Here is a 27,780-nt window from a genome sequence, read left to right as displayed (position 1 = left end):
GCAATATCAGAAAGTGGAAATACAAATTTTTAAATTACACCTTGTAAAATACACTCACACACACACATAAAATACTATCTACGAAAATAATCGTGAATTTTGTACATTGTCAGGAAATAATAAGAAGAACAAATTTGGATAGTAGTTTTAATCGTTTTCTTTTGTTTCATCTCGGAAACTTCTTTTTCGTGAGAAACAGAAAAATAAAAAGGAAGAAACTATGAAATAGAAAGAGGAAGAGAGAAGAGGAGAGTGAGAGGAGAAGAGAAGGAGGGTATGGGTGCGGTACGACGAGAAGTTAAACGTGCCCACTTTCACGCTCGAATTAACATACTCGTTTGTTTTCCAGAGCGTACTCTTTTAAACCCTTTGGAGGGCAAGAAGAGGGCCACGTAGAAAGAGTGGGAGAAAGGAAGAGAGAGAGAGTAAGAGAGAGAGACTGCCGTCTACAACGGCAGTCTGCAGGTGCCACTTGCTTCCAAGCACCGACTGGAATAATCTTCACGAATCAACCTCTCTCCCTTCTCTCCCTTTTTTCTTCCCATTTTTTCCCCCTCTTTTTTTTTCTCTCTTTCTCTCTCTCTCTTTCTCTCTCTTTCTTTCATTCTTTTTCTATCACTTAGGAACCTCTTTTCAGCAGTGCTTCTTTCTCGGATTATTCATAACGCTTTCTAGTCGGCACTCTTCCAGGACTATCAGGAGTTTCTCGTGTGCAAAGGACGACGTTGATATTCCCAGAGGATTTTCATTTGAAAAACGGTAGGATACGCATTTTTTGTTCCCTTTCTTTTTTTTTCCTTTTCTTATCTTTTCTTTCATTTCCTTTTCTCCAAGTGTTTTTAACGAAATTGATACGATTTATATTAAGAGGAAAATTGAGATCAGTTATTTGTAAGGATTTGCGGAATGATTATGATTGACGTTATTAGATTATTTCAAAAAGGGGAAGTTTTATTGAGGATGTCGAAAAAGGGGAAAAAGATTTAAATCTTGTAATGAGTCGTATCTGTTACTCATAGTATAATTTATTATTAAAGAAATATTTGCTTATATTTTGTTTAAATATTTCATGCGTCTCGTTATCTTTTGTATTTTTTTGTTATCTTTTCTTCTTTTCTTTCTTTTTTTTTTATGGTTAGCATAATTTTGGTAAAAGCATGGAAATTTAAACTTACTTAATGCATTTTTAATGATCGTTTCTAATGTATTGTAATTAATTCGTGGCTGGTTTTAATTCGTTTCTTCGTTACCCTCGGTGGAATATCTTTTCAAAAATAGTCATGTAATTATCTACTTTAATTACTTGATCATTGTAATAACGGTAGATTCTTGAAAGGATAAATGAGTTTGTGTAAAAGTTAAACTAATTCGTAGTTTAGTTTCGTTCACGAACACACAATACGTTTTTATTTTCGATTGTCCTTTTATTACGTCGGGGGAGAGAGATTATCGAGGAAAGTGTTGGTGAACGTAAAATTGTAACGAAAATACCGCACGTGCGATCGCCATAAGAGTTTTCTTCGTAGATTTTATTAAAGTCACGTTCGACAAAGATAAGAAGAAATATTAACCTTATCTGTACCAAAGTGTACATATATTTTATTTTGTTTCTTTCTAATATTTTATCTTTACCACAAAAAGAAAATTAAATATCAATATAAAATAACATTAAATAATTCAGCATTTATTTTTGCAAATTAATACTGACTTATAAGTTTGACACTAATCAAATCTTTCTTTGAAAAATTTGATTAAAGTCATGTTGTCACGTTTCAACGAAAATAATTTTGATACCAATGTTATTTGTATTTACGTGTACACGTATATTTAATTTTTATTTCACATTAAATATCTAATTATATATCTTTTAACATTTTATTAAAATTTTTTATAATATTCTTTTATTCCCGAAACGAAAGTAATTATAAAATAATATGCAACAATAATATTTAAACAAATAAGTAATTGAAATTTATAAAGTATTAAATATACTTTAACGTATATCGAGATCTATATATTATATTATCTAGAAGGATGGTTAGAGGAGGATAGAAGCTTTGCAGAAAGTTTCGTTATACCCTCTTGGGATTTCAATCAGGCTAATTGAGGAAAGGAAAAGGAAGTCTAGGCGATAGCCAATAGATAACCAGATCTCCTTTGATCAATCGGAAAACCCATGTTGGCTTGTGGAACGTGAGGTAAGATTTTGCGGTGTCCGGTGAAACACGATCGAAAACTCGAAAAGAGCAAGCGTTAGAGCTATCTATGTTAGCTAGCTTTCCTATAGTTCGATGGACTACGAACTTCTTGGATACGTTTAAGAGCTCTTTGATGATATCATCCACTATCGATATTATTCAAAATGTTAGATGAAAACCACAATTTCATTTATTCTTCTTCTTTTATCGAAATATCTTGTCAATAGATTTCTATATTTTTTTCAATTTGTTGATTAATATGTAATTTAATCTATGCGAAACTCGTAAGAGGAAAAGTTTTTCTTATAAAGTTTCGATCTATAACTAACACAAAATGTAATTTTAACGATATCTAGATAGTTTAAGTTTAGGGAATGACGATCAAATATTAATATCGATTAATTTTCGATGATAAGAGAATTAATAATAACTCAACTTGTTCTACAGATAGAAAATTATAAACTCACAAACTGATATTAGTATAGATATTTTTATAAAAACTAAGAAAATAATTTTAAAAATGTATAAAATTAATATAAATATCTCACGACAACATTTATATTATATTTTAAATTCTATAATAAGATAAATAAATTTATAAATTAATAATATAAAATAGATATTTTATTCATATTATCGATCGAGAAAAATTGTAATTCCAGTTGAACGGAAAAATTCGTTTTCTAAATTTACTTTAGTTCTAACATTCCGTAAAAATGTTAAACCATGAAAATGTAAAGTAATATTAAAGTTCATGAAAAATAGATTCTGTTAGGATTTTTCGTAGAGAGTAGTAGCGGAACAGAAAGGTCGCAAAGAAGAGTTCAACCGATCTCGAAAGAAAATAGATAAGAGGAATCAATTTAACGTCGAAACACAACGTTAACTCTTATCAAAACTCCTAACAGAGAGTAAGAACCCTTCGTCGTATCTTCTGTCAACTCAACAGAAAGAAACGCGTACACGCGATTTCTCGATTCGTCAAGCGTATCGAATGACTTGCGTATCGAAAAGAGAAGACGATTTTCTCTGATGTGAGACGTTCGTGTTGAGAGAAAGAGAGAGAAAGAGAGAGGGAGAGAAATGTGAGTGTCCTATCCCTTGAACCACCCACTCCCAACTCCACTTCCTTTCCCCTCTCTTCCTCTCATCACTATCCTTCTTGCCCTTTCTTTCTTCTTTATCTCACATTTCTTCACCAATTCACTATTGTTCCCTTGTGAAATCTATGCTGCGTCTTTTCACCTTCTTTTCTTATCATCTCTTTGTGTCGTGTTTTTCCTGCTTATACGCATTCACACTTTCACGTATATATATGTAAATAAAAAAATATCTTTCTCTATTACATATTTTATATATTTCCTTTTATCGGATATTTTTCGTAATATTACTATTTTAATTTTTAATCTAGATTTTATTTCGTTATCTTCTATTTTTTGTAATTATATTGAATAATAAATTGTGATGGTTATTTTGTATATGTATTTTATTCGTACTAATGGTCTTGACAAATTTTTGATACGAGTCTATAGAGTTTATATATATATATATGTATATTTCTAAGTATAATAAATATATTTTTTTTTATTTCGTTTTTGGAACTTACAATAAAACAATAAAATTATTTTCCTCTGCTCTCGGTCTATTTTTTTATTTCATTTTATATTAATCATTATAATGCAATAATTTTCTTAGTCATTTTGTCGAGAATCTTATTATTATCTTAATTTTTTAATTGTAATATGATAGAATCGAAAGCATATTAATAGCTTCTTATCTTTTATGATTTTGTGAATTAACATAAACCATATTCGTAAAATTCACAACCGTGAAAACTTTTCTTTTTATCGTACAAAATGTGAAGTCAAGCAGGTTGGCTTCCTTCCGTTTCCTTTCGATGAAAATAAGGAATGGACTTATTTCCGTATCCACAATTAACATCATAACATTGCTATCACTATTATTTTAATCCCACATCGTTTCTACAGTTTCCATATACTAACTTTCTGATTTTCAATTCTATGAGTAGGACGTGAAAAAACAATTGTAAGTATTCATAATATGAAGTCAACATTTATAGGGTATTTTACATCCTTTAAACGTATTTGAATCATTTAAACTTGAATAAAATAAAAATAAAAACAAAGAAAATGAATTTTCTCACGACAGAAAATAGATTTATTTATAAAAATATACTTCGTGTGAGTTGTTTAGCTTATAAATGATTTCAGATAAAAAAAGAAATATGATAAATGAGTAATTTTATTTTTACGCTAGATTATATTTTCATTCAGAAATGCGTACATATTTATATTTTTGAAATGACATTAAAAAAGATGTATTTTTTTAAATATTAAAATTTAAAATAAAATTGCGAATCTTATACTACTGACCCTTTTTTAATTTTTGAAAATGAAAAAAAATAAAAAATATACAAGCTACTCGAGAGATTTTATGAAGGTTTAGATGTGTTCTTGAGAAAAATCATGAATTATTATACGGAAAGGACCACACGAATGGGTCCTACCGAATCTGTGACTGAATTATTCAAATCCTGTAGTTGCTCTCTTTCCAGTTGAAGGGCATTCGCGATAAGTCACTGTCACTGTCCTGAATCTTTATGAATAATGTAACGTAGGAGAGAATTTTCCTCAACGAGCAGATAGCGCGAAACCGACGAGAATGGAAAGAAGTATGTACGGATGTATTTCTTTAAACGTTTCTCTACACCCTCACCTTTTTACAAACATACTCTATACAAATACTAAAGTATACACATATATACATATATCTACCTATTTGTATACATATATACATATATACATACATTTGATAAAAGATGAGATAAAAATGCAAGAAGGATACATTTCCTATTCATATTCCAACATGTCGTTGATCCCAGATATTACATGTAAAACATTGCATAAAAACGTTATCATAAATGTTCGATCGTATTTAAAAAAAATGAACGATATTTAACATACCCGATCAGATGTTTTATAATTAATATTAAAGCATATCACACACAATAATTATATGAATAATTATTATCACTTATTCAAAATTATAATACTAAAATATTAAAATAATAAAATTAAATAAATATTATTAATTATACATATAATTAAAGATAGTATGCTAGTAATTTTACATAATTATTTAGATTAATATCTATTTTATTGAATTTTTCCTTATTATGTATGCTCGTTTGCTCGCATTATTACTCGTCATTATTTTTTACTTCATTTATTTTTATAATTTAAAATATACAAATTAAATAAATATCATTAAATGCAGTTAAACAATAATAATAAAATAATAATTTATACAATTATTTATTTAAGTATGTAATAATTAATTTAATTAAAATTGTGCATAAATGAAGGCATATGCGTATTTCTCATTCGTCAACGGTGTATTTAATTATATATTTTAATTTTATTTTTGTTTTATTAAATAATATTAATTTTTTTATCCAACGTTATTTGATCGAATATAAGACTATAAACTCGGTCAACGTGTAATCCGATCGAATAAACGTGTTATCGATCTTATGGTCACGTAAGATCACTGCGGACAAGGCGTCGAGCCAGACGTTTAATTTGAAATGGTGCGTTGGTACCGCATACGAGCTAACATCGATCGCATTTCCCCATCATATGTGTGCACTCTCGTTAATTTGATCGACGTTCAACTTCCTGCCAGTCTTGAAATTACATCCGACAGCAATATATATAGACCTTTTAAAATTTTACGGTTTTCTTTTTTCCTTTTTTTATATTTATATTTTTATTTATATTTTTTAATCCGTTAATAGTTTTTTTTAACGAGTGTTAAAAATGTAAAACTACGAGTTTATCGTAAAACGTAATTATATCCTTCTTTCGGGTTTATTAATTTAAGTAATTAAATATTCTACTCTGATGATGATCAGGAAATATCAAGAAACAAATATAGAATTTTAAACAACAGGAGTATTCGCGTAAAATCGATTTAATTATCGTATAATTATCGGCAAATATTTTTGAATGCAGGTTGGATAAAAAGTTTCCAATATATTAACAATTCCAATCTTTCTTCTTTAAAAATAAAAAAATAAAAAAATAACTTAAGATGTATTGAAGAAAAAAAAAAGTATACCGTTGATATTATAAAATATTTTCTAGAATTATTAGCCCGTTCGATATAATAAAATTCGTCGAAAAATTTGTCGGATCGATAAGACCTGGTCTAATAATATTACGAATAAAATTTGTAAAGGAAACCTCTCGATTTTCGGTATCCAACGTTCACAGGATACGGGAATTATAATACTATTTCTTTTCTTTTTTTTTCTTCTTGTCATAAAATGTGATATTGAAAAAAAGAGAAAATGAAAAAAAAAAATTTAGCTATGCATAGAAATCTAGAAAATCCGAACGTAAAGCGATTTAGCCTCCGGCGGGGAATGAAAGAAGAACGAAAAATAAAAAAATAAAAGAAGATTACCACTTCATTTTTGTAAAACGATAAATAATGCGTTCGTGGAAAAACAAAATTTCAAACTCTCATATCTCTGGTTTCATACAACTATGTATCTATATTCAATCTACGAAATGTGATCTCTATTTCATTGGAAAATATGTGGTGTAGGTGAGGGTGAGGGTGAGGAAGAGAGGAGGAGGGGACTAGAGAAGAAAGGAAGGAGTTAATGAAAGAGGAATTGTTAGCTTTGACGAATCGAATGATCGCTTTCAAGAATATCCATTTTCAAATTGGAAAATTCAAAATCATTTCGGACATACGGTGGATGTACGCGATGCAGTACAACGATTTCGAATTTGCATAATAATGCTAGCAAAAATATCACTTCCCCTCCTCCTCCTCCTCCCAACTCTTTTCTTTTAGTCGATTATATTATCGCTATAGTGAACATTTCGTAAAATATTACAATGTTTAACGAGGTTTAAAAAAAAAGAAAAATTTATTCACACCATATTTTCATTCGTAATTTGTTTATATTATTCGCGAAGAGTTTGTTAACGCGGAAATAACGTGTAAATATTTGATAATGCTCACATATTTTGTTATTTTGTCTATCGATAATATTCGAATATAAGTTACTTTTTATTTAAAATAATCGATTTCTAAAGAACAAATAAAATAAATATTAAATTAGAACGGATATATAGTTTTTCAGGATTACCGTTAAAAAGTAAAAAGAAGAAACATTAAAATGAGGAAGAACGGATTGATGTGTACAATGGATGATAACGTACGTCCTCCTCTTCATATTCTTCTCAGTTTGCTAAAAAGGAAAGTGAGTGGATGCAGAAGGTAAAAAGAAAAGAAAAAAAATAGAAGAGAACGGGTATAATGGTACGGATAGGATGGGAAATGCGTAAAACTCACCGATATTCCGAGCCCTCGCTGAGTTGCCTAACAGTAATGGGGAATTCGCTCGGACCGTGAGCTTTTAAAAGCTCCTGCAATCGCACTAGTCCTTCGTTGTTCTCGTATATGATGGTAAAGCTTTTCCAACCCCATGCCTTTACAAGGTCAACGTACGCCTGCAACATTAAAAAACGATTCGAGTTATCGTACGGAACGATCGTTTTCTAAGAGAAATAAAATTCTTTTAATTCTAACGAGATATTTCTTACCAAATAATATATCATATAAAAATAAAATATCAACTTACAAACGTAATCGTAATATTTGAGTTAAAAAAGAAACATTAAATTGATTGATAAGATTATTGTGATTATTTTTTTTTTTTTTTTTATAAATACATAAATATTTTTTTATTAGTAAGTAAAATTTATTTTTAATTGAAAAATTCGTACGTATAAAAATCGATGATAAAATATTGATCATTTCAATTAATGCTCGATTATGCAACTACTTTTGATATCTTACTTTCGCGTTCGTTTGAAAAAGTATTGATTAAAAAAAATAATAAAAAATAATAAAATAAAAAAAAAACAACATAATAATAAAAGTCTCAAGTTCTCCAAGTATTGTATTCTGGAAACGTTTCGATAAGCGAGGCAGGATTTCAAGAATATAATAGGAACCTTTTAACTGGCCACGCCACTCGAATCGAAGACTTAATTCGAGGAACGAAACGTTCTCGTTTCTTACCCCTGTGCAATCGATACGAGTAAAAGGAAAATGAGAAGGAGAGAGAAAGAGAGAGAAGAAGAGAGAAAACGAGAGAGAGAGAGAGAGAGAGAGAAGTTCGTGGCCGTAGAAGGATACGCCTTCGCGCTAACTCGTATTTCCAAGCCGCTTTTCCGATAATCCGAACTTCCTGAAAGCACAGGCTGTATATTTTCCAGCGAGTAACTTTTGCAGTAGCTACCCTCCTCGTCGGGGTAAGCACCTTCGTACATTCACCTCCCCCTCTCCCCCCTCTTTTTTCATCCTCTCTTTTGCCACCTCATCCTCCTCCTTCTCCTCCTCCTTTTCCTCGTCCACCTTTTTCTCTACTTCTATCCCTGGCCCTGCCTGCTTCTCTCCCTCCCCACCCCACTCTTTTTACCTTTTCCCTCGAAAGCCCTTTTCATTCCTCTCTATGAAGGTTATATCCTTTTCCTACGAGTTTCTTCCACCGTATTACCGTACCCGCAATGCCGTCTCGACGGCGCGTGTTCCATTTTGTCGCTTTTTCAAGAATATAAGGATCCCAACCGAGTTCCATCGGGGAAAAAAGAAGATGAAGAAAAAAAAGAGAGGAAGAGAACGAAGAAGAAAAATTTGCAAAGGACTCAATGAAGGTGGACCGTACCTCCTTGCTCCTTTCGATCGACGAAGGGATTGTCATTCTTATTGAAAGTTGTTTAACTTGTCAAACTTGTTCTTTATTCTTTTCTCTCTTTCTCTTTTCTTTTATTTTCTTTTTATTTATTTTTTCATACTTCCTTTTTTATTTACATTTTTTAAATAGTTTCTATTTATTTATTTGTTCGTTAAACTTCTTGGGAAAAAGTTTAAATAAGGCTCGTTGCATTCTATGGGATTATTTTATTTTATTTTATTTTTGTTTATTCTTTGAGAAAGATAAATATTGTTGGTTAACATTAGTTGCTTCTTCATCTTCTTATTCTTCTTCTTCTTCTTTTTTTCTTCTTCTTCTTCTTCTCTTACGTTAAATCGGATCAAAGTTTTAATTTTTAAATGTATCAAATTGTACGAGCTCAAAATGCATATACTTGTTTTCTTTCTTTTTTTTTTTTTTTTTTGTAAGTGGGTAAACTTTCTTTATTTTATATTTTTGAAATTTCTCAAGAAGTTTTGCAATGTATATTTTGTTTTTTATTGAAAAAAGAAAAATAAATAAATAAGAATATTAACTTGTTTCATCCTATTTTTCAACGATTTTACAACCAATAATATTCCTCGCATTCTTTCGCACAACTTTCATAAAGGTTTCAAAGTTAAAAAGAAGAAAAACTTAGAAAGCTTTTTAATTTATAATTCGTTAATAAAGAAAAAAAAAAGAAAAGAAAAGAAAAAAAGAGCAAATAGAATACGTGAAAAATTTTCTTACTTTATATATCCAATATTTTAAAATTTAAAAAAATTTACGTTAAATTCTTTCGCCCAATTACCGAGAGATTTAAAAAAAAAAAAAATAGAAAATCTTAAAAGACTTTTTAAATTAACATTTCGCGTTTAACGAGAAGTATTACATGAATTTTTCTTACCCAACGTCTCGTATTATAATTCTTCTCGTATAACTATTATTCGTATTTCGTTTTTTGTTTCTTTTTTTCTCTTTTTTTGTTATTGGTCAACAGCGTATTTGTTTATACGTGAAAAGTGTATCGACAATTCTGAAATTGGAAGAACTTTTAAATTAGCTAAGTTAGAATGGGATTCTCGTATCGGACGAATAATCACTTCGATTTCGGTTTCCACGCCATTTCGTTCATTCCTCGCGTCGTGGTGAAAAGACTAAATAGAAGAGAGACGAAGAGACGAAAGAGAAAGATATAGGAAAGAGAAATAGAAAAAGAATGAAAAAAAAAAAAAAGGAAAAGGAAAAGAGGAAAAGAATATAACGCTGATGGTATAGTACGGTTCCGGGTAAATCGTAACCACAACTACATCGTCGCGATACCAAATGACGAATGAGTCCGTGCGACCCTTCGAAAACGTATGCAAATGTATGCTGGTAACAGGCCTGCCAGCTACCCACCGAATCTCACGTGGATTTGCCCGGTGACCGTAGAAAACGACCGTAGAGAAAAAAAAGAATATGCAACATAAAAAGAAAAAGAACTACCGAACAAAAGAACGAAAGAGGAAATAAATCATAAGGTAGCATCGCAATCGAGAATAAGCTTATAAAACAGGAATGTTACGAATTTATAGGACAAATAAATTTGAAAAGAATACAACAACAAAAACAAAAGAAATAAAAATGAAAATAGAACGAAATTACTCTCTTATCGATATTATTTTACATACAAATTTCCCACTTTAGAAACGATTGCATTTACAATTTCATTTACATGTTTTGAAATTATTTACACGTATATATGCATTTATATATGCAACATTTTACTGTAAACTACAAATGCTTTTAATGACCTCTTTTGCATTATTTTTTTTTCCGGTCAATAACGTTACATGCAAATAATATGAAAATTAAATAAAATTTTTTTCTCATTTTTTTCAGCTATTTATATTTTTCTTTTTATCTCATATATATTTCATTTGATTATAAAGTATGTCATCAAATGAAATCGAAACGAATTCGAACGATATCCGTGTATAAAAGAAACAATGTCGTAGTATATAATATAAGTATCGATTTATTTAAATGATAACAAGTTTTCTCCTAGATCAAAGATTCCATTCATATTCTAAATTTCTATCAAACCGTTATTACTATGCTTCACGAACGCGGCCCCGTTTTACGCGAGCACCGAATTTCAAATTTTGAATTTACCTTCCTTCTCTCTCTCTCTCTTTTTCAATTCCCTTTTGTACCTTGTCTCACTTTCGTATCGCTTTATCGAATGGGGATGGAACCTCATCGTAGTGGTACGGAACGATCGGACAATAATTTGTAAAAGAAAGAGAAAGGGAGATAGAAAGATAAACTAACGTGAGATAGAAATAGAAAGAGAGAGAGAGAGAAGAGAGAGAGAGAGAGAGTAGTATAGGAGGTGGAAGAAGAGGAAGTGGAAGTTCGAGGATGTGAAGGTGCGGAAGCCAAAAGCATTACGTATTCTCAACGGGCACAATGGCTGCTTCTGCTTATAAGAGACCGCAGTATTATGGCGGTGGTCTTCCTTTGCGTTAGAAATATTTCAGAAGCTTCACGAACTATCTTCTTCCTAACCCCCTTAGTTATATATATATATATATATATATCTCTTTCTTTTTCTCTTTCCCTGGAACTTCAATATAACAGAACCCCACTTTAGTGCGCATTCTGCGAAAATCAACCATTGACAAATCATCCATGTACTGTACGAATACAAAAGTTACTTACCAACTGACACCAATAAATGACACCGTATCAAACACGAAACACTAACATTCAAGACTCTTATAGGAAACGCTTTTAACTTTACCATTAAATGTATTTACACCATCAATTTTTGTCATCGATAATTAATTAAGTATTGAAAATAAATTAATAAAATATTATTACACGTATGTTATTTGAATAATTTTAAATATAAAAAAAAACGAACATTTCGTATTCAAAATAATTGTAAAAGATATATACATAAATAAAATATTTTATTTAAATGATAGTAAATTTCATTGATCAACGATTTCATTCATTTGTATAAATAATTGTAAGATCATCAAAAAAATATTATCATAGATATGGTATTTAAAAATGATAGGGTTTTATTCATATTCTAAATTTAAATCCTTGAACATTTATTTTTGTGCTTACTTTGCGCTTAAAGATACAACTTTATTCCAACCACTATCTTTTTTTCTCTGTTTTATTTTTCCTTCTAATTTTTTTCTTTTTGTTCTTTGTTCAATGTAAGAACGAATGATATTCAAGTCTGGATCGTAGAAGAAATTTATCACTCCTCTATCGAGCATCCAACTTATCATTGCTGGCACGTACGCAAGATCGACTACGTTATAGTGTCTAGTTCCGGTAGACGTACCTTTACACGTACTACGTCAGAAAGTATGTAACACGATGGGTGTTATAACATACATCGAGATATGTCTGATAATTTCAACTACTTGCAAGATGACGAGAATGTGAATGAAGTATCAACTAGCTTTCCTATTTCTTCGTTATTACTTCATAAATTGATAACAATTTAAAAGCCATGATCTATGTGTGCATATGTATTCAGGTGAATTGATGAATGTTATAAGGAATATGAACAATGAGAAGTCGTAAATCATACAAGAACGTGATAATAATGTTAACTTTAATAATATTCGTCATTTAATATGATGATTTTTAACAAATAACAATTTACATTTAATTTCAATCCATAAAACGAATATGCGTTACAAATTTGTAGTTGAAGAAAAATTTGTTACATAAAAGAAACCTATGCATATAAATCGCAAAAGTCTATATATATTCCGTTTTTTTTTTTTTTTTTTTTTTTAATTTAAAAAAGAAATAAAAATAATAAAAAAAAGTCTTTCGTTTCGTACGGAGATCGATTTATAGAGACACGTACGTTGGCATAAATTTATTCGTGAAAAGAGTTCGACATACTGACCTACATAATTTCCCGGAAAAATATTCGTCCTATGTTACGTTGAAGGGTGCAAAGAAAAAGAGATATCGCTATCCTGCTCACACTAACGATATCTTACACATACATACATCTATTCTTTTTCATATTATTTTGCATTATACAAGCTCTCTGCTTTGAATTCACACTGGAATAGACAGTTTTGAGACTGAACAAAAAATTATTTCACCAGGGGTAGTTTATAATAGTACATAATATTATAAACTATCAAATATGAACATGCATTAATTTAATAGTGATAATTATTATATATATATATATATAGGAAATTGTTTATAATAATTGTTTATAACATATTATCACATGCATATATGCGTGGAGATATGTATTATTTAGTATAAAATTAACAAAAAAATTTGTTTATTAATTGTTTATAATAATTGTTTATACAAATTGTTTATAACAATTTCTTTACTGTACATAAGGTACGTAAACGTATGTGAAATAATTGGTATAAAATTTTTAAAAAGATTGATTATAAATATTGTTAATAACAAATTGTTTATAACAATTTATTTATGAATTGTTATTAATAATATAGAGCACGATTTGTCATTTGTAACAATCTTTGAATTATGTCTCTACGATTATTAGTTCCGGAGATATTGCGATTTAAAAAATATGTATTTAAATTTCACTATTTACCTAGTAATTATTTTTCAATGGATATTGACCCACTGACATACATAAATTCTTGGAATTTACGTTACTATGATCAGCTGTTTGAAGTAAAAGGTGCGTACTACTATTTACTACGACTCGTACACGTCATCAGTTCATTGAAATTTTCAATGAATTTTTTAAAAGCTTATATCTCCGAAACGAAACATCATAGAGACTTGCAAAAACAACCATTTTAAAGATAAAAATCTCCTCTTTTTATCCATCTTCTCAAAAATATTCAGTATAACAAGATCAAATTTAAAAATATTCAATAACTAATCGTAAAGTTTGAAAAATTAATTTTGTCGAACATTATTTCTCGTATATTTTTATATGAAGTATTATATTATTTAAAAAATATGCATATACGTTAATGACGATGATTACATAAAATATTTAATTATATATATATAAATAGCTATCATTAGTTTTTCGTATTCCTACTCAAAAGGAATTCGTATTCAATGGTCAGCGTTGTAATAACAACAGCACAACAAATAAAACCTCAAAGTTAAACGATGAGAGAGATCTATCCGTAAACCGATAGAGACAAGGGACACATGAACAGCCTTACCACTAGGACCTTGTGAAACCTTCGAACCACTGATCGTCAACAAAGAGAAACTGGTGAGTGAAGAAGAGTGGGAAAGGGCGTTTGCGTAGTTAGGAACAGGATGGTCGACCACAAAGGACGCGTTGCGGAATCGTTCGTGCGACAGAAGAGAAATCACGCAGACAACTGTCCTGCGGTTACAGTCTTTTAATCTTTTATACATGTCTATTTATTTGAAGTAATAAAAAATAAAGGATTAATATAAAAAAAGAAAGATATATTAACCATTTACAAAAGAAATTCTTTTTTCTTTCACATATTATCAGCAACTCCAGATAGTTTCAATAGAAAATTCATTTTCACATATAAGTAAATGATATATAAATAATAACAAAAAATGAGAATTAGTTTTTATCGAAGAAAAATAATAAAAGAAGAAAAATATTTACGGTGACTTAGAAAACTGTCGGCTTTTGTCGTCACGATTCTCTTTAACATTCTTTTCATGATAATAGCTTTCTCTCTCTCTCTCCCTCCATCTCTATTTCTTTTTTTTTTGTTCAATTTTTTCTTTTTTTTTCTTCTTTTTCTTTCTTTTCCTTTTCTAGCAAGCAACCCTAGAGCAGGATATAAAAAATGAGCCCGATCTTGTTCCTAAGTGACCTCGGGCGCGTTCGTTTTTCTGGCACGTATTCTGCATTCGTTATATTTCATATATATATAAGAAGTTATATAAATCCAGTATCACCATAGCATGCATTATTATACGCTCATACTTATGCATGCATATATACGTATGCATCTAATACTGTATGTACATATGCGTATGTGCTCTGTTACGAATTCGTACGTATTACCTGCTACTACCTTGTACAATGTTTATATACATAAATACATACACGTAGGCATAAATATGTATGTATATGGATATAAGTAAGTAAGTATACTTGCGAGATACGACGTCTGATATTTTCATCTCAAATGATGCTTTGTTTACTTTCTGAGAGAGAGAGAGAGAGAGAGAGAAAGAGAGAAAACCAGCTTACAACGAAGCAGCCTACCAACGTCCTTGTACTATTTGGATTATTTGTTTTTCTTTTAATTTTTTTCACCAACGATCTTAACAAATTTGTTTTCTTACTTCTTTCATTTACTTACTCTTCTTTTTCTGTTTTCTTTTTCTTTTTTTTTTCTTTTAATTTTTATGCGAAAAATATTGTACAGTTGTTATTTGTTCTTTAAAATTAATTTCTTTGTAATAAAAAACATTCGTTTACTTTAATAAGCTTTAAGTTCTATTAAATGTTAAAGTGAAAAACATGTTAAAAAATCGTAGTATGAAAATTGAGAACAATAAGTAAATGAAATTTATTCCATGCTACGTATGCGTATATGAGAAATGAAATATGTTTTAAACACGTACGTAGTATGTAGTATTAATATGTAGTAGTAGTAGTATGGAATATTTGTATATGTCTCGTGTTAATTAAGACGATTGTTATCAAGGGATAAAAAATTCTTTGTAGAATAACACGAAATTTGATTCGATAGAAAGGAAGCGACGTTTCGTGTAAGCTCTTATCAACGTTTTCACAGCTTTTAGTCATAATTTTAATGTCGTCAGTGACATCTATAAAAAGGGAAGTAAAAAGAGAAATTGGAAGAGGGGAAAATGAGAGAAAGAGAAAGAGTAGGTACGGAGAAAAGGCACTCAAAGTCTGTAGCACGAAAATGCATTATTTGCGAGTGCATTAGACACGAAGGATGAATTATATCTGGGAATAAAATTAAAATCATACCATTTTTCTTTCTTTCTCTTTCTCTCTCTCTCTCTCTCTCTCTCTCTCTCTCTCTCTCTGTTTCTCTAATGCATTTGAAGAAACGACTTTAACTTATCGTTTCGACCAAACGGAAACGAATTGAATAAGATTGAAAAGCAATATTGTTAAATGGATCTTCAAAGTTTCTACGTATGCTTAAACATCCTTGTGATAATCCAAGTTTTTTATCTTTTTTTTTTAACCTAATCGTAAAAACGTAACAACGAGGAGAACAAGATGATAATCATGAAATTCGTATTTGAAAAAATTACAATAAAAAGAATAATATCAGACAAATAAAAAATACTTTGATTAGATTTTATAATAAAAAATAGATAAAATATATGATTAATTCTTGTTTTTTTTAAAATAATCTATATATATGTTAGATATAATAAATAAATAGATTGAACAAATAGAAATAAGAAAACAATGAACGCGTAAGGGTTACAGGGAAGTAAATTGCTAATCCGCAAATATTTATGTAGCTTCGATTCAATCGACTTTCAATCGTAAGACTGATAATACACGATTCCTTGGAGATAAGTGGAAATGAGAAATAAAGAAAGAATAGTATAGTAGAGTAGAGAGAGAAAAGAGTACGATAACGCTAGCCTCTAGTACATTGAATGGCGTTGATTAGTAACTACTCTAAGAAATAAACGAGAATTCGTAGAACCAAGCATGTGTATCGTTTTCTAGCTTTCTCCGAGGTGAGAGGAATCTTTTCAAGAAAACCAAAGAAAGAAACAACGAAAGATAATAAAAAGAAAAGAAATCAAGAACAAGAAAAAGATAAAAAAGAGAAAGAAAAATATAAAAAGAAAAAGAAGAAGAAGAAGAAGAAGAAGTAAGCTTTTAAAGAGGGTGGATCGGTTCTCAGAACCTTACACGAACAAGATCTAGTATTTATCCGTGTAAGAGAATACATATTACGAGTTGGTAGTTGAGTCATTGTATATAGATGGAAGGGATGATGGGAGAGAAGAGGAAAAAGGGGAAAGGGGATATTGGGATGAGGTAGAAGTTGGAAAGAGGGTTAGGTTAGGGGTGTAGAAGCGTAACGAGCAAAGGCTCGACTAGGAAACGCTACAAATCGAATTCCAACGTTAACGGTAATTCCAATGCTAGGTACCATTGGCTGATTCGAACGATCACAACGCAAGTTCTCTCTCTCTCTCTCTCTCTCTCTTTTCTCTCTCTATCTTTGTCTCTGTCTTTCTCCTATACCTTATATCCCGTGGGAGAACTGGTCCATTATCGCGCTGGGGAAGGAACATCGTTAAATCATTCCCATCGTGCCTGCAATTACAGCTTTCGCGCTTCATTAGAGCAACATATCGACGTATCGTGATTTGGTAATCTTACGGAACATTCGCGTTGTTCGTTATCAGCTTGATGATAAAATTCAAACATCATACTAATGGAACGATTTTCAAAGCGTTAGACAAAGAATATATTGTTTATGGTGAACGTGACGCGCGTTATCTAGTCTAACGAATATTATAGATTATCGTAGGGTGTTTTAATATTCATAGCGTTTGCCGCGTTAATACATTATTGATAAGTTTCTTTGATACATTGATTATCGTTATTTATTATATAGTAATTAGATGATCTATATTAGAAAAGGAATTCTTTAATTTTTACCATTTTTTTTATTGTTGTCGTTGTTGTTGTTATACTATCGATAATAGATATTAATATTAATTTTGTGGATATAGGTTTTATCGACGATTAGAAATATTTTTGTAAGAAATTAATTTTATCTCACTTAAAGGGAAATGTTTTTTATTCTTGTTTCGTGAAACAAATTTAATGAAAAAAACAAAAGAAATTTGTAGAAGCCTTCAAATTTTAATCGTGTTCGCGTAGAATCAAACGAAAGTATGAAAGAAAGGCTTCTGTCTTGTTTTAATTTATGATATTACTTACACGTAATTAAATTATTCCAACGACCAATCTTATTATAGATAACGTATTTTCTATATTTTTTCCCCATTTTTTGTCTTTTATTTTTCTTCTAATAATTAATTATCTTTTACTCGATTTCTTACGATTACGAAGAAGAGAAACTTTATTAGAAACTTTGACGAAAGGGTTTCCTTCGCGAAATTGAGATTCGCATAATGTAACTTACACCGAACTATGCCCGCTGCTTCTAGCTTAACTTTTTCACAACTTTAATAGGGCAGACATTATTCTTCGAAATATGCGGAAACGAATATAACTTTCCTATCGGAGAATGGAGAAACCAGATATCCTGCATATAATAACGAACGAGTAAGTGAATAGGATGTTGAAGTAAGATATTAAAGTTTTCATATGTTTTGATGTAATACACGAAAAACGTTTTTCATGTATACACATGTAAGTATTTGTTCAACCAAAATAAAAAATAAAAATAAAACTAATAACTCAACAACGAAGTAAGAATATTCCAGCTATTTAAATATCAATATCTTAACTTTCTTCGAAAGAAAATAAACTTATCGTGAATGTATTATATGATAATAAGAATTATATTTCGCTCATGAATAAATTTCGTTTATAAACATTTCTTTTTCTTCGTTCATATTTACAAAAAATCTACTTATTATTTATTTCATTTATTACAATTTTTAATAAAATTGTTCAAACACGCCGAATTTAATGATTAAAATAAAAAAACTAATTTTTTGTAATACTATTAATAACATCTTCAAATAATAATATTAATTAATAAACATTACAATAGCTTTTCATCAGTCGTATAAACATTTGTTTTGTTTTTAATGAAAAGAATTACAAATCATTACTGTAATATTAAAGGTGGATTTTGTAAAAGAAGAAAGAGAGAGAGAGAGAGAGAGAGAGAAAAAAGAATGAACAACTACTTAAAATAGTCCGATAGAAAAGGTTTGTTTGACATGAAGGTATATTAAGATATTATTGGTACTCGTATAACAAAGGGCACTCGATGAAAAGTCTTTGCAGGAAGTATCATCGACTATCGAACAGGCTCTTCGACCAAGACGAAATTGATTGCCAGAATGTTGAAGAAGGGCCTTATAGGAAGTCAAACTACCCATTATTAGGAAGACATTAACGAACCTAAGTCCTTAGTACTCATGACTCGTATTATCTTTGAAATACTTTTGTGTCAATTATTTCCACGTAAGCTGCTTTCTTCAAACGGAGCTTGGCCCTTAAATCCTGGCCAAGGGAATTCATTCCTGAAGGATTGAAAAAGGAAAAAAAGAAAGAATACAGAAAGTAAAGAAGAGAAATAAGTGCTATCAGTTACTAAAAATTAAATAAAAAATTTATTATCTTTAATTATTTTTTAATTATTTTTATTCATAGCTTGAAATCAAGTGATATATGATTAACATTTTACATTTCGAATATTATTGTTAAATAATGAACGGGTATCTAGAAAAAAAGGACGTTTGTTACATTTATTAATATTTTCAAACAAAATATTGAAACAATTCTCCTTTCTTGTTTTAATAACAATATTGTATAAAATGCTGATGTAGAAATACTCCCATTGTTTTATTTAAAATAACAAAAATTCTATTGTAAAAAATATAAATGAAATACATTATTATATGTAACGTAAAAAAAGCTTTTTATATTCCAATTCGAGTTCAATATTATATTGAATATAACACATCCCCCTTCTACAAAACATCCATTCAATTATAATTGTAAATATGAATTCATATAAAAACCATAAAATTATTGACTAATTAAAATGATCAAAAACATCATTTATTTCAAATAAACATTTTAAATATAAAAAAAAAGAACAAAATATAAAATAATACATAAAAATATAGTTTGGATAAATCAATATTTTCGAATTACACATATATACACACACACAAAGTATTAAAGATATCAAGAGAAGAGTTCAGTGGTTGATAGTAACGAGGAAAAAGGAAAAAGCTTGCTTTCGCGCTTTGCCTTTTTCCTTCAGCTGCTGGACTAAGGATACCCTTTGAACCTTTAGTTAGTTTTCTCGAGTGAGGCGCAACTGCAAATCGAAATATTTTAGTGGTAAGCGAAGAGACGTCGTCGGTTGATCTTTTGAGAAAATCGATTGGAGAAAAGAAGAGAGTAAGGTAAGAAAAAAAGAAAGAAAAAAAAAGGAAGATAGAAACTAGCTCTCATCTTTTTCCTGGTCTATGCTTCGTAATCACCAGAAGGAAACTTCCTACCCATCCCGTTATTCCACTACCCGTTCAATCCTTTTCCTCTTATTCCTGAATTTTATATCTTCCTTCCATTAAATGGCATGCTTCTTTAAAAGAAAGAGAGAGAAAGAGAGAGAGAGAGAGAGAGAGAGAGATAGAAAAAACATGAAGGAAAGGAACGCAAGGATAGGTAGAGAACGTCATAGCAAACCATCAGTTTCCGCTTTACTAGTTTTACAAGAAATTTTCGGTTAAGAAGTTCCTCCTGCTGCTTCTTCCTTTTCGAGATTGGAAAGCAAACGAAATTGAAGCACATCGTCCTTAAAAGTCTTGCGAAGGGAGAGAGAAAACTTCTACTTTACCCTTTGATCCTCCAAATAGGTTGATCTAGAAGACATCGTATCGGTTCGTTGAATTCTAACATCATTCGATAAGATATTTTTTCGATAAGGCAAAACTAAGAAGAATGATCAAATACTCGAAATAATTTTTCTCTAGTCAAACTCGAGGAAAAATAGCAGAGTGATGGAAGATGAATAAAATGGGAACGAATTTTTTGGAAAATTCACTTATCGAAAAAGTTTGACACAACGCGCGTTAGATTTGTTCAAGCGTATAAAAGCTTTTCCAAAATATTTGCCAGATATGGCAGATTATTTGAAGAATTTATTCGATCCTCTGATTTAACGTTTTCCAAAGCAAGTTTCTATCATCGTTTAACAATTGAATTAAACGTATAAAGAGAGAAAATGGGTGTGTGTGTGTGTATGTGAGTGTGCTAGGGCTACTCTAATTGGAATTCTTACTCTGTAGAGAAAACACGAAGAGAGAGAGAAAGAGAGCTTTTAATTTGGTTTCTCTTTGTCTCGTAAGACCGACACATTGATCCTCTTTACCTTTTCATACTCTATTTCATTCATTCTTTCACTCGCTTATACGATTCCGAGCTTAATCATATTCTCCGTTTATCAATCTACAAGAATAGAGATTTTCGAAAACATTTAAGTTCAAAGTATATTGCAAATCAAACGAATACTTTACGACAAATGAATACTCTCTTCTTCATTCGCAGTATTTAATTTTTTCATTTGTTTAATTAATTTTTCATATAAAAGACATCGCGAAGAAAATTTTGAAATGAAATATATAAATATAAGAAATTTTCTTATTGACATCTTGAAACAACTATTACTTTTATTTATTTATTTATTGTTTGATATTTAAGTAGAATTAATAAAAAATGGAGTTGGTATAAAAATAACGTAATCTTAGGATGTAGAGAATTTCATGTTGCTAGGATCCTTAAATAGCAAATATTGAGAGAGGAAGAGAGAGAGAGAGAGAGAGAGAGAACATTGGGTAAGGTAGTATCGTTGAATACAAGTATTCGTGAGTGGCAAATATTGGAGAAGGAGTTACGAGGTTTCTCGTGAAATGTCAGGAAGATGAAGATAGAGAGAGAGAGAAAGGTAGAGAAAAGTAGAGGGAGAAGAGAGAGAGAGAGAGTGAGAGTAAAGTCTCGTTAACTCGAAAGTTCGAGATGTATAACCTGGGCTTGCAAGTGCTAGATTTTCTTCTCTCGAAAGTATCTGTTTATTTAGAGAGAGAGAGAAAAAGAGAGGGAGGGAGGGAGAAAGAGAAAGAGAAATTCCAAAACTCCTTTGCTTCTTTTATGATAACTCTTCTGTCAGAGGAGGTACGAGGTGTTCTAAGTATGCGAACAGATGTTGAAACTTTTGGAAAAAGACTTTGCGATTAAACGACAAGTCTACGATATTCTATTCCGTTTCGTTTAATTCGAGGGTAATATTTCCTTCTTATTATTAACTTCGACACAATGAAAATCTCTTATTTAATTAGAGAGGATAAAGATGGCCAAAATGAATAGAATTGAAAAGAGAAATCTACATTCATCAATCATTTCACACAGTAATGAAATTTTAATTGCAATATTCTCTTAAATTTAAATAAAAGTAAGAAACATATTTGTTAATGTTTTCAATAAAATAAATTTTAAAAAGGGAATGTCGAAAATTTAGATTTGAAACTGGAGATATATAAAATTTGTTTAAAAGTCACTATTTCTTTAAAAATATTTCAACGTATTTTCGAAAGGGTTGTATTGTGAGAATGTAATATGTTACAATAGTTCGTGTTAAAAAAGAAAAAAAGAAAATAAAATAATACCAAAAAAGAAATTTGAAAACTTCGAATATAGAGAAATTGGTTAAATGGTAGGGTTATCTTGAGAAAAGTTTAAACGTACCTTCGAAAGGGTGGTAGGGTGAGGGTAAAGATTGACGAGACAGCTTTGCCTTCTTAGTCTGTAATCCCAACGTGTCTCCAAGTGCGGTATTTCCATAGTGTCGCAGATGCTCTGCACGTGAGAAGCGGTGTGCGCACTTTGAGGTCCAAAAATTGCAGCTACGCCACTCCGCAACAAATGGCACACTGCAATAAGAAATCGATGATGGTAATATCTACTTTCGTATTTATCATTACGTCATTTTTATATTAAATAATCTCTACAGATAAAATAGTATAAGTATTTTAATAATATTGATTTTTCATACAATTTTTACCTTTTTTTGTTCCTTTCTTTCTATTTCATTCTTTTATTTATACACTTGAGGCATAAATCTTTTATTTAGATATCTGAAGATAAATTTTTAACGTCCTTTTTTCTAATCGTACTTTTGAAAGTAGCCAATTTTATCAAACTTTATGTTTGCGTAAGTAATAAAAAAGTAAGAGAAATAGTAGAAAAGCCCTTAACATATAAAACTTGGAATGTTATTTTCTGTATTTCCTATTGACCGATTAAACTTTAACCAAAGTGATTTCAGCCATGGAGAATAAAGAATTTCGTATTATCCTATATAAAACTTAACTCTCTTTCTCTCTCTCTCTCTCTCTCTCTTTCTAGCTTGTGCAATTAATCACAGTAGCTCCCTGAAATAAGATCTTTTCTAAGCTCAATGATCCGAGTTACGTCGTTTCAATACTGTCGGAGGATGTCAAAGTGGAAACGGTCAGTGAGATGCGTGATAAACGACGAAACGTAATTTCTTTTACGTCTAAGAAATCGGAGAGAAAAAGTGATGAAAATAGAAAAAGAATGAAAGAGAGAGAATGAGGGAGAAAGAAAGAGAGAAAGAGAGGATATCCTTTTCTTCTTGAGAAGCAAATAAATTCCGATCAATCACTTCCATTCGCTCAGGATTTAATTTGGCGAATAAATGTTTTCGTTACCATAGTACCGGCTGCTCGACCTCGTTTATGGTACATAAGTTTCACATTGATCGTTATAGAATTCTTTCTTTCTTTATTTCTTTACTCCTCTCTCTCTCTCTTTTTCTCTTTTTCTTTGGTTTTTTTTCTCTATATCTTTCTGTTTTTTTCCGTGTCGAAGAATAAATCATCATGCTCGAGGATTTTCCGACAGTAAACGCAATGAACTCTGCAGTTCATCTTTCTCTAACCACACTCATCCTTCGAATCTCGAATCAACTTTCCCATTCCTTCTCTCTCTCTCTCTCTCTCTCTCTCTCTCTCTTTCTCCATCTTTTTCTCACTTTTTTTCATCTTATACCACAAATTGCAGGAAGAAAAAGAGATTAGCAAGGAATAAAAAGAAAAAAAAATATAAAAAAAAGGTCATTTTCCTTACGATAAAACTTCGCGTCACCGAGTGCCATTGCTTTCAATTGCGTCCATTGTTCAGAATCACCGATTGCGCTTACTGAACAGAGACATCCACGAATCCCGAGATAAATCACGATCGGATTCTTTTGTCATCGTTAGAAGCACGTTGTCTCTCTATGATTCAAAAATAGAGCATAGAAAAAGACAAAAAAAATCAATAAAAAAGAAATATGTATATATATAGATATATACATATAGAAATTGAAATAACGATGATCGATTGCACCAAAAATTGAACCATCGACGTGAACGGAGTAAAAAAGGAGAAATATGAATGGAAAGATTTTTTGTTAAAAAGTGATAGAAAAAAAATTCATTTTTTATTTACATCATGTGCATTTATTTATTGTGAGAAGATAGGTAAATACATACAATTGAAAAATTAATATCGTAAATTATTTAAACTATAGCTGATAATTTTATAATGTTAATAATTGAACGAAAAAATTAATTTATAATTATTTAGAATATCAAATGATATTTTAAGAACTTTTGGCAGAGTAAAAATATCATAAATAAAAAATAATAAAGAAAATATGTTATACAAAAAAGAAGAATTGAATGATAAAATTAGAAAAACATTTCTCTTTACATTATTTGCAGATTTTCTTAGTGATTTATATAGAAGGGATGACTTTGAACAATCTAGGAAACATTATCGACATTTAATGGTGTAAACAACATATAATATATATATTTATAATATATTCAAATATGATAATAAGATAGGATAAGTTGAATTGAAATCTCTATAATTTTTCGACAAAGTCAGCTTACGCGGCAAGCTCAAAGTAATACCGACTTACCCTCGGGCCGTTTTGCGGTTGAAATATGAAACGCGCAAACTGCTATATTGAAATTTCAGATGCAATTTCCTTCGGCAGCCTGCGGCATCCACGGCCAATGCCGTACCACCATCACTGACAATGCTGTACCTAAGCAGCAAGCGAACCAACCAACTAGCACTTTCACCTTCACCCCTTTCCTCCTTCACCTTCCTTCACCACTCCCTCACTCCTTCTCTCTTTAAATATCAACATATTATTCCATTTTTTTGCCTGAATTTTATTACCCGATAAGGAAAATCGCATCCTGTCATAAATAGTTTTACAATGATTTGCACAAATAAACAGGTATAATAAATTGTTTATTCGTTCGTTGACAAAATATTTACATTTTTATTATTATTATTATTATTATTATTATTATTATTGTTATTATTTAAGATAGATATATTTTTAAGCGAATTAAATCATTCGAATAAAAATTTTTTTATAAAATTTGAAATAATATAGAAATATCAAGATCTCCCCAATCTTCAAACTTTTTTTTGTTTTTTTTTCTTTTATATCTTTCATTTCTTTTTTATTTGCATCGATTGAATAATATCTTAATGGATAAAAGACGTATTGCAGATAAACACAGGGTGGTGGTGCATCAGATATCCTAGCGTATTAGGAGAGTGGGTAAGGGCTTGTAACACGGTGGCAGCTGGATGCATATTCGAAATATGCTACAGTAGTCCGCGATGGCATGCAGTTGGTTAGTATCATCCTGGCTTTGCAAGGAGATAGGTTTATCGCTCGGTAATGTATCAAAGCCAGTTGGCGACCGATGCCCCACTTTGGACATTGCTTGCTTGCTTGCTCTCCTGAGGCAACCCTTATGGTCCCTTCTCTCTCTCTCTCTCTCTCTCTCTCTCTCTCCCTCACACACACATTTACTCACTAAATCTCTTTCTCTTTCTATTCAATACTGTAGTCTACTGAATGTAATTTCCTTTGGCATTAACGATGATCATTTTCCTATTAATTAACGCTTAATCTTACTCACACTTTGATTATTCCCTATTATCCACAACGATGTTTCAGTTCATTCTTAATTAATCAGTAACTCTTTCTCTTACTCTCTTACTTTTTCTCTTTATTATTGATGACGAAAATTTTTTAATTAATTTATCCTAAATCTTACCTATTTGATTTATTACTTATTGTATACAAACGTAATCGAATTTATTCTGAATTTTTGAGTAATACATTCTGTTTTTGTCTTTTTCTCATTTAATAATCAAAATTATTCACGCATATATTCGAGTTCATTCTGAATTTCTAAATAACACATTCCCCCTTTCTCTCTCCTTCTCTATTTCTCTTTCTCTTTCTTTAATATTCTGTCCTACTTAAATCATCCACACAAATATTCAAGTAAATTCTTAATATTTGAATAGCGCATATAAGATGTTTATTAATATTTTAAACTCTTTTTTTACTTTTATTCAACATTTTTCATTAGATAATTTTAATAAAGATGTAAACAAGCAATTTAGTTTATTGAACAAAAAAATAACAAACTTTAATATTTATCATATCGCGTAAACTTGTACTTTCATACAAATTAAAAACCATAACCACTAAAATCTTCAGATATTACTTGCTTTCGTAAAGCAACAACGTTTAACTTTCTACCTCAAGAATTTCCACCCTCTTTTTCCCCCTATTAAAAGAAAACAAAAATAAAGCAGAGAAGAGAAACGTTTCGAATGATTAAAATTTTTTTTTTCTATCGACGTTGAGTATTCGTCAAGAGAGTTTTTTTTTTTTTTTAATATTGCGAAAGAATGGTGACACAGTTCTGCGTGAAAAATTGGCGGGTCGATTTAGGGATAGAAATACGTATGGGATAAACTATGTTCGACCAAGAGAAAGATTCATTTTCGGTTATGCAAGCTCACACAAGCATAAAAACTCGTTATTCTTAGGTTGAAATGTTCTTTGTCTATTCGAACTTCATTCCCTTTTCTCAATGTATGTATGTACGTGCGAACGTAAGAATATGTACGTTTGTGTATATACGCGCGCGCGCGTGTGTGTGTATGTGTATAGGGGCGAGTGTACGTGGACCGAATATGGTCCGTATATTTCGTCTTGTCCTCTTGAAACACGAAAGTCTCTCTCTTTCTTGGCACACTCCTTCCTTATTCAGGATTAGAGGGTATGTCTGTGGCCACGGATATGTGTATGTGTATATATGTATATGTATGAACCTACGAGTATGTATATACTTATATGTATGTAAGTATGTACGTGTAAGTACATTCTCGGCCACCTAAGCTGACTCCTTTATCCTTAGATTTTTATCTCTTCCTTGCCATGGTTCTACTCTAACCTTCTCCTTCCTTTTTCCCCCCTTTTCTCCTTATCCAATCTTCTTACTTCCTCCACATTCCTTTTCCACTAGCCTGTCAGTGCATATCCGTGCTTAATTCTTATTTCTCGCAAGACCCTGAATGCAGTGCTCTCGTTCCATGTAAATTTATAAACAAAATCTACTTTTCCTCTTTCTCTCTCTCTCTCTCTCTCTCTCGCGATGAAACTTTACTTTACATCCTTCCCTTTCTTTTTATTTTACTTCAAACCATACTTTTTGTTTATCTTTTCTTTTCTCTTACTTTTTACTCCTTTTTGTTCCGAGGTTTTATAATATATTTTTGTGTTTTTTATATTTTCTTAATTTTATCATTCTCAATTGTTTTTTTTTCTTTTTACAAGAATTATATTCTTAAACAAATTATTATTTAAAATTATTGGAATATAAATACGTGTATTACGACCAAATCAATTTTTAATAAATATATTCATTTTCAATTAAATTTTGTTTCAATTCTATCTAAAGCACTATTCATTAGTATATATACAATAACAAATCAATATACAATTTATTCTGTTCTAAACAACTTCTTAAATTTAATCAAAATATTTGCTCATATTTTAAGATTATTTTTGTTCTTTTCTTTCGACGATCGAATTTTCATTTATTGTAGTTTTACGAGAAAAAAACCTTTTACAATTTGCGATATTTTAAACGGAAGTCTTTAACGTTCGTGACGTATAACGATGGGAGGAACGATAAAGCTAT

At 30.3% G+C, this 27,780-nt stretch overlaps 1 protein-coding gene across 7 annotated transcripts in view; it reads right to left on the bottom strand.

Moving 5' to 3' along the window:
* KaiR1D (Kainate-type ionotropic glutamate receptor subunit 1D) overlaps window positions 1-27,780 on the bottom strand; it is a 235,490-nt gene that overhangs the window by 69,065 nt on the left and 138,645 nt on the right. For all 7 annotated transcript variants that reach the window (XM_089179391.1, XM_015315562.2, XM_015315551.2 and 4 more), the window contains 2 exons: window positions 22,427-22,611; window positions 7,590-7,747 (listed from right to left, as the gene is read on the bottom strand). In XM_089179391.1, the coding sequence (XP_089035517.1) occupies window positions 7,590-7,747; window positions 22,427-22,611 (343 nt within the window). The remainder of the gene's footprint in view (window positions 1-7,589; window positions 7,748-22,426; window positions 22,612-27,780) is intronic.

The sequence above is a fragment of the Polistes dominula genome, unplaced genomic scaffold (assembly GCF_049000335.1).
Source record: "Polistes dominula isolate Pdom_NZ unplaced genomic scaffold, Pdom_raw_medaka contig_373, whole genome shotgun sequence".
Lineage (NCBI taxonomy): Eukaryota > Metazoa > Arthropoda > Insecta > Hymenoptera > Vespidae > Polistes > Polistes dominula.
The sequence above is the reverse complement of the archived record's forward strand: the minus strand, read 5'-3'. Positions and strand labels throughout refer to the sequence as shown.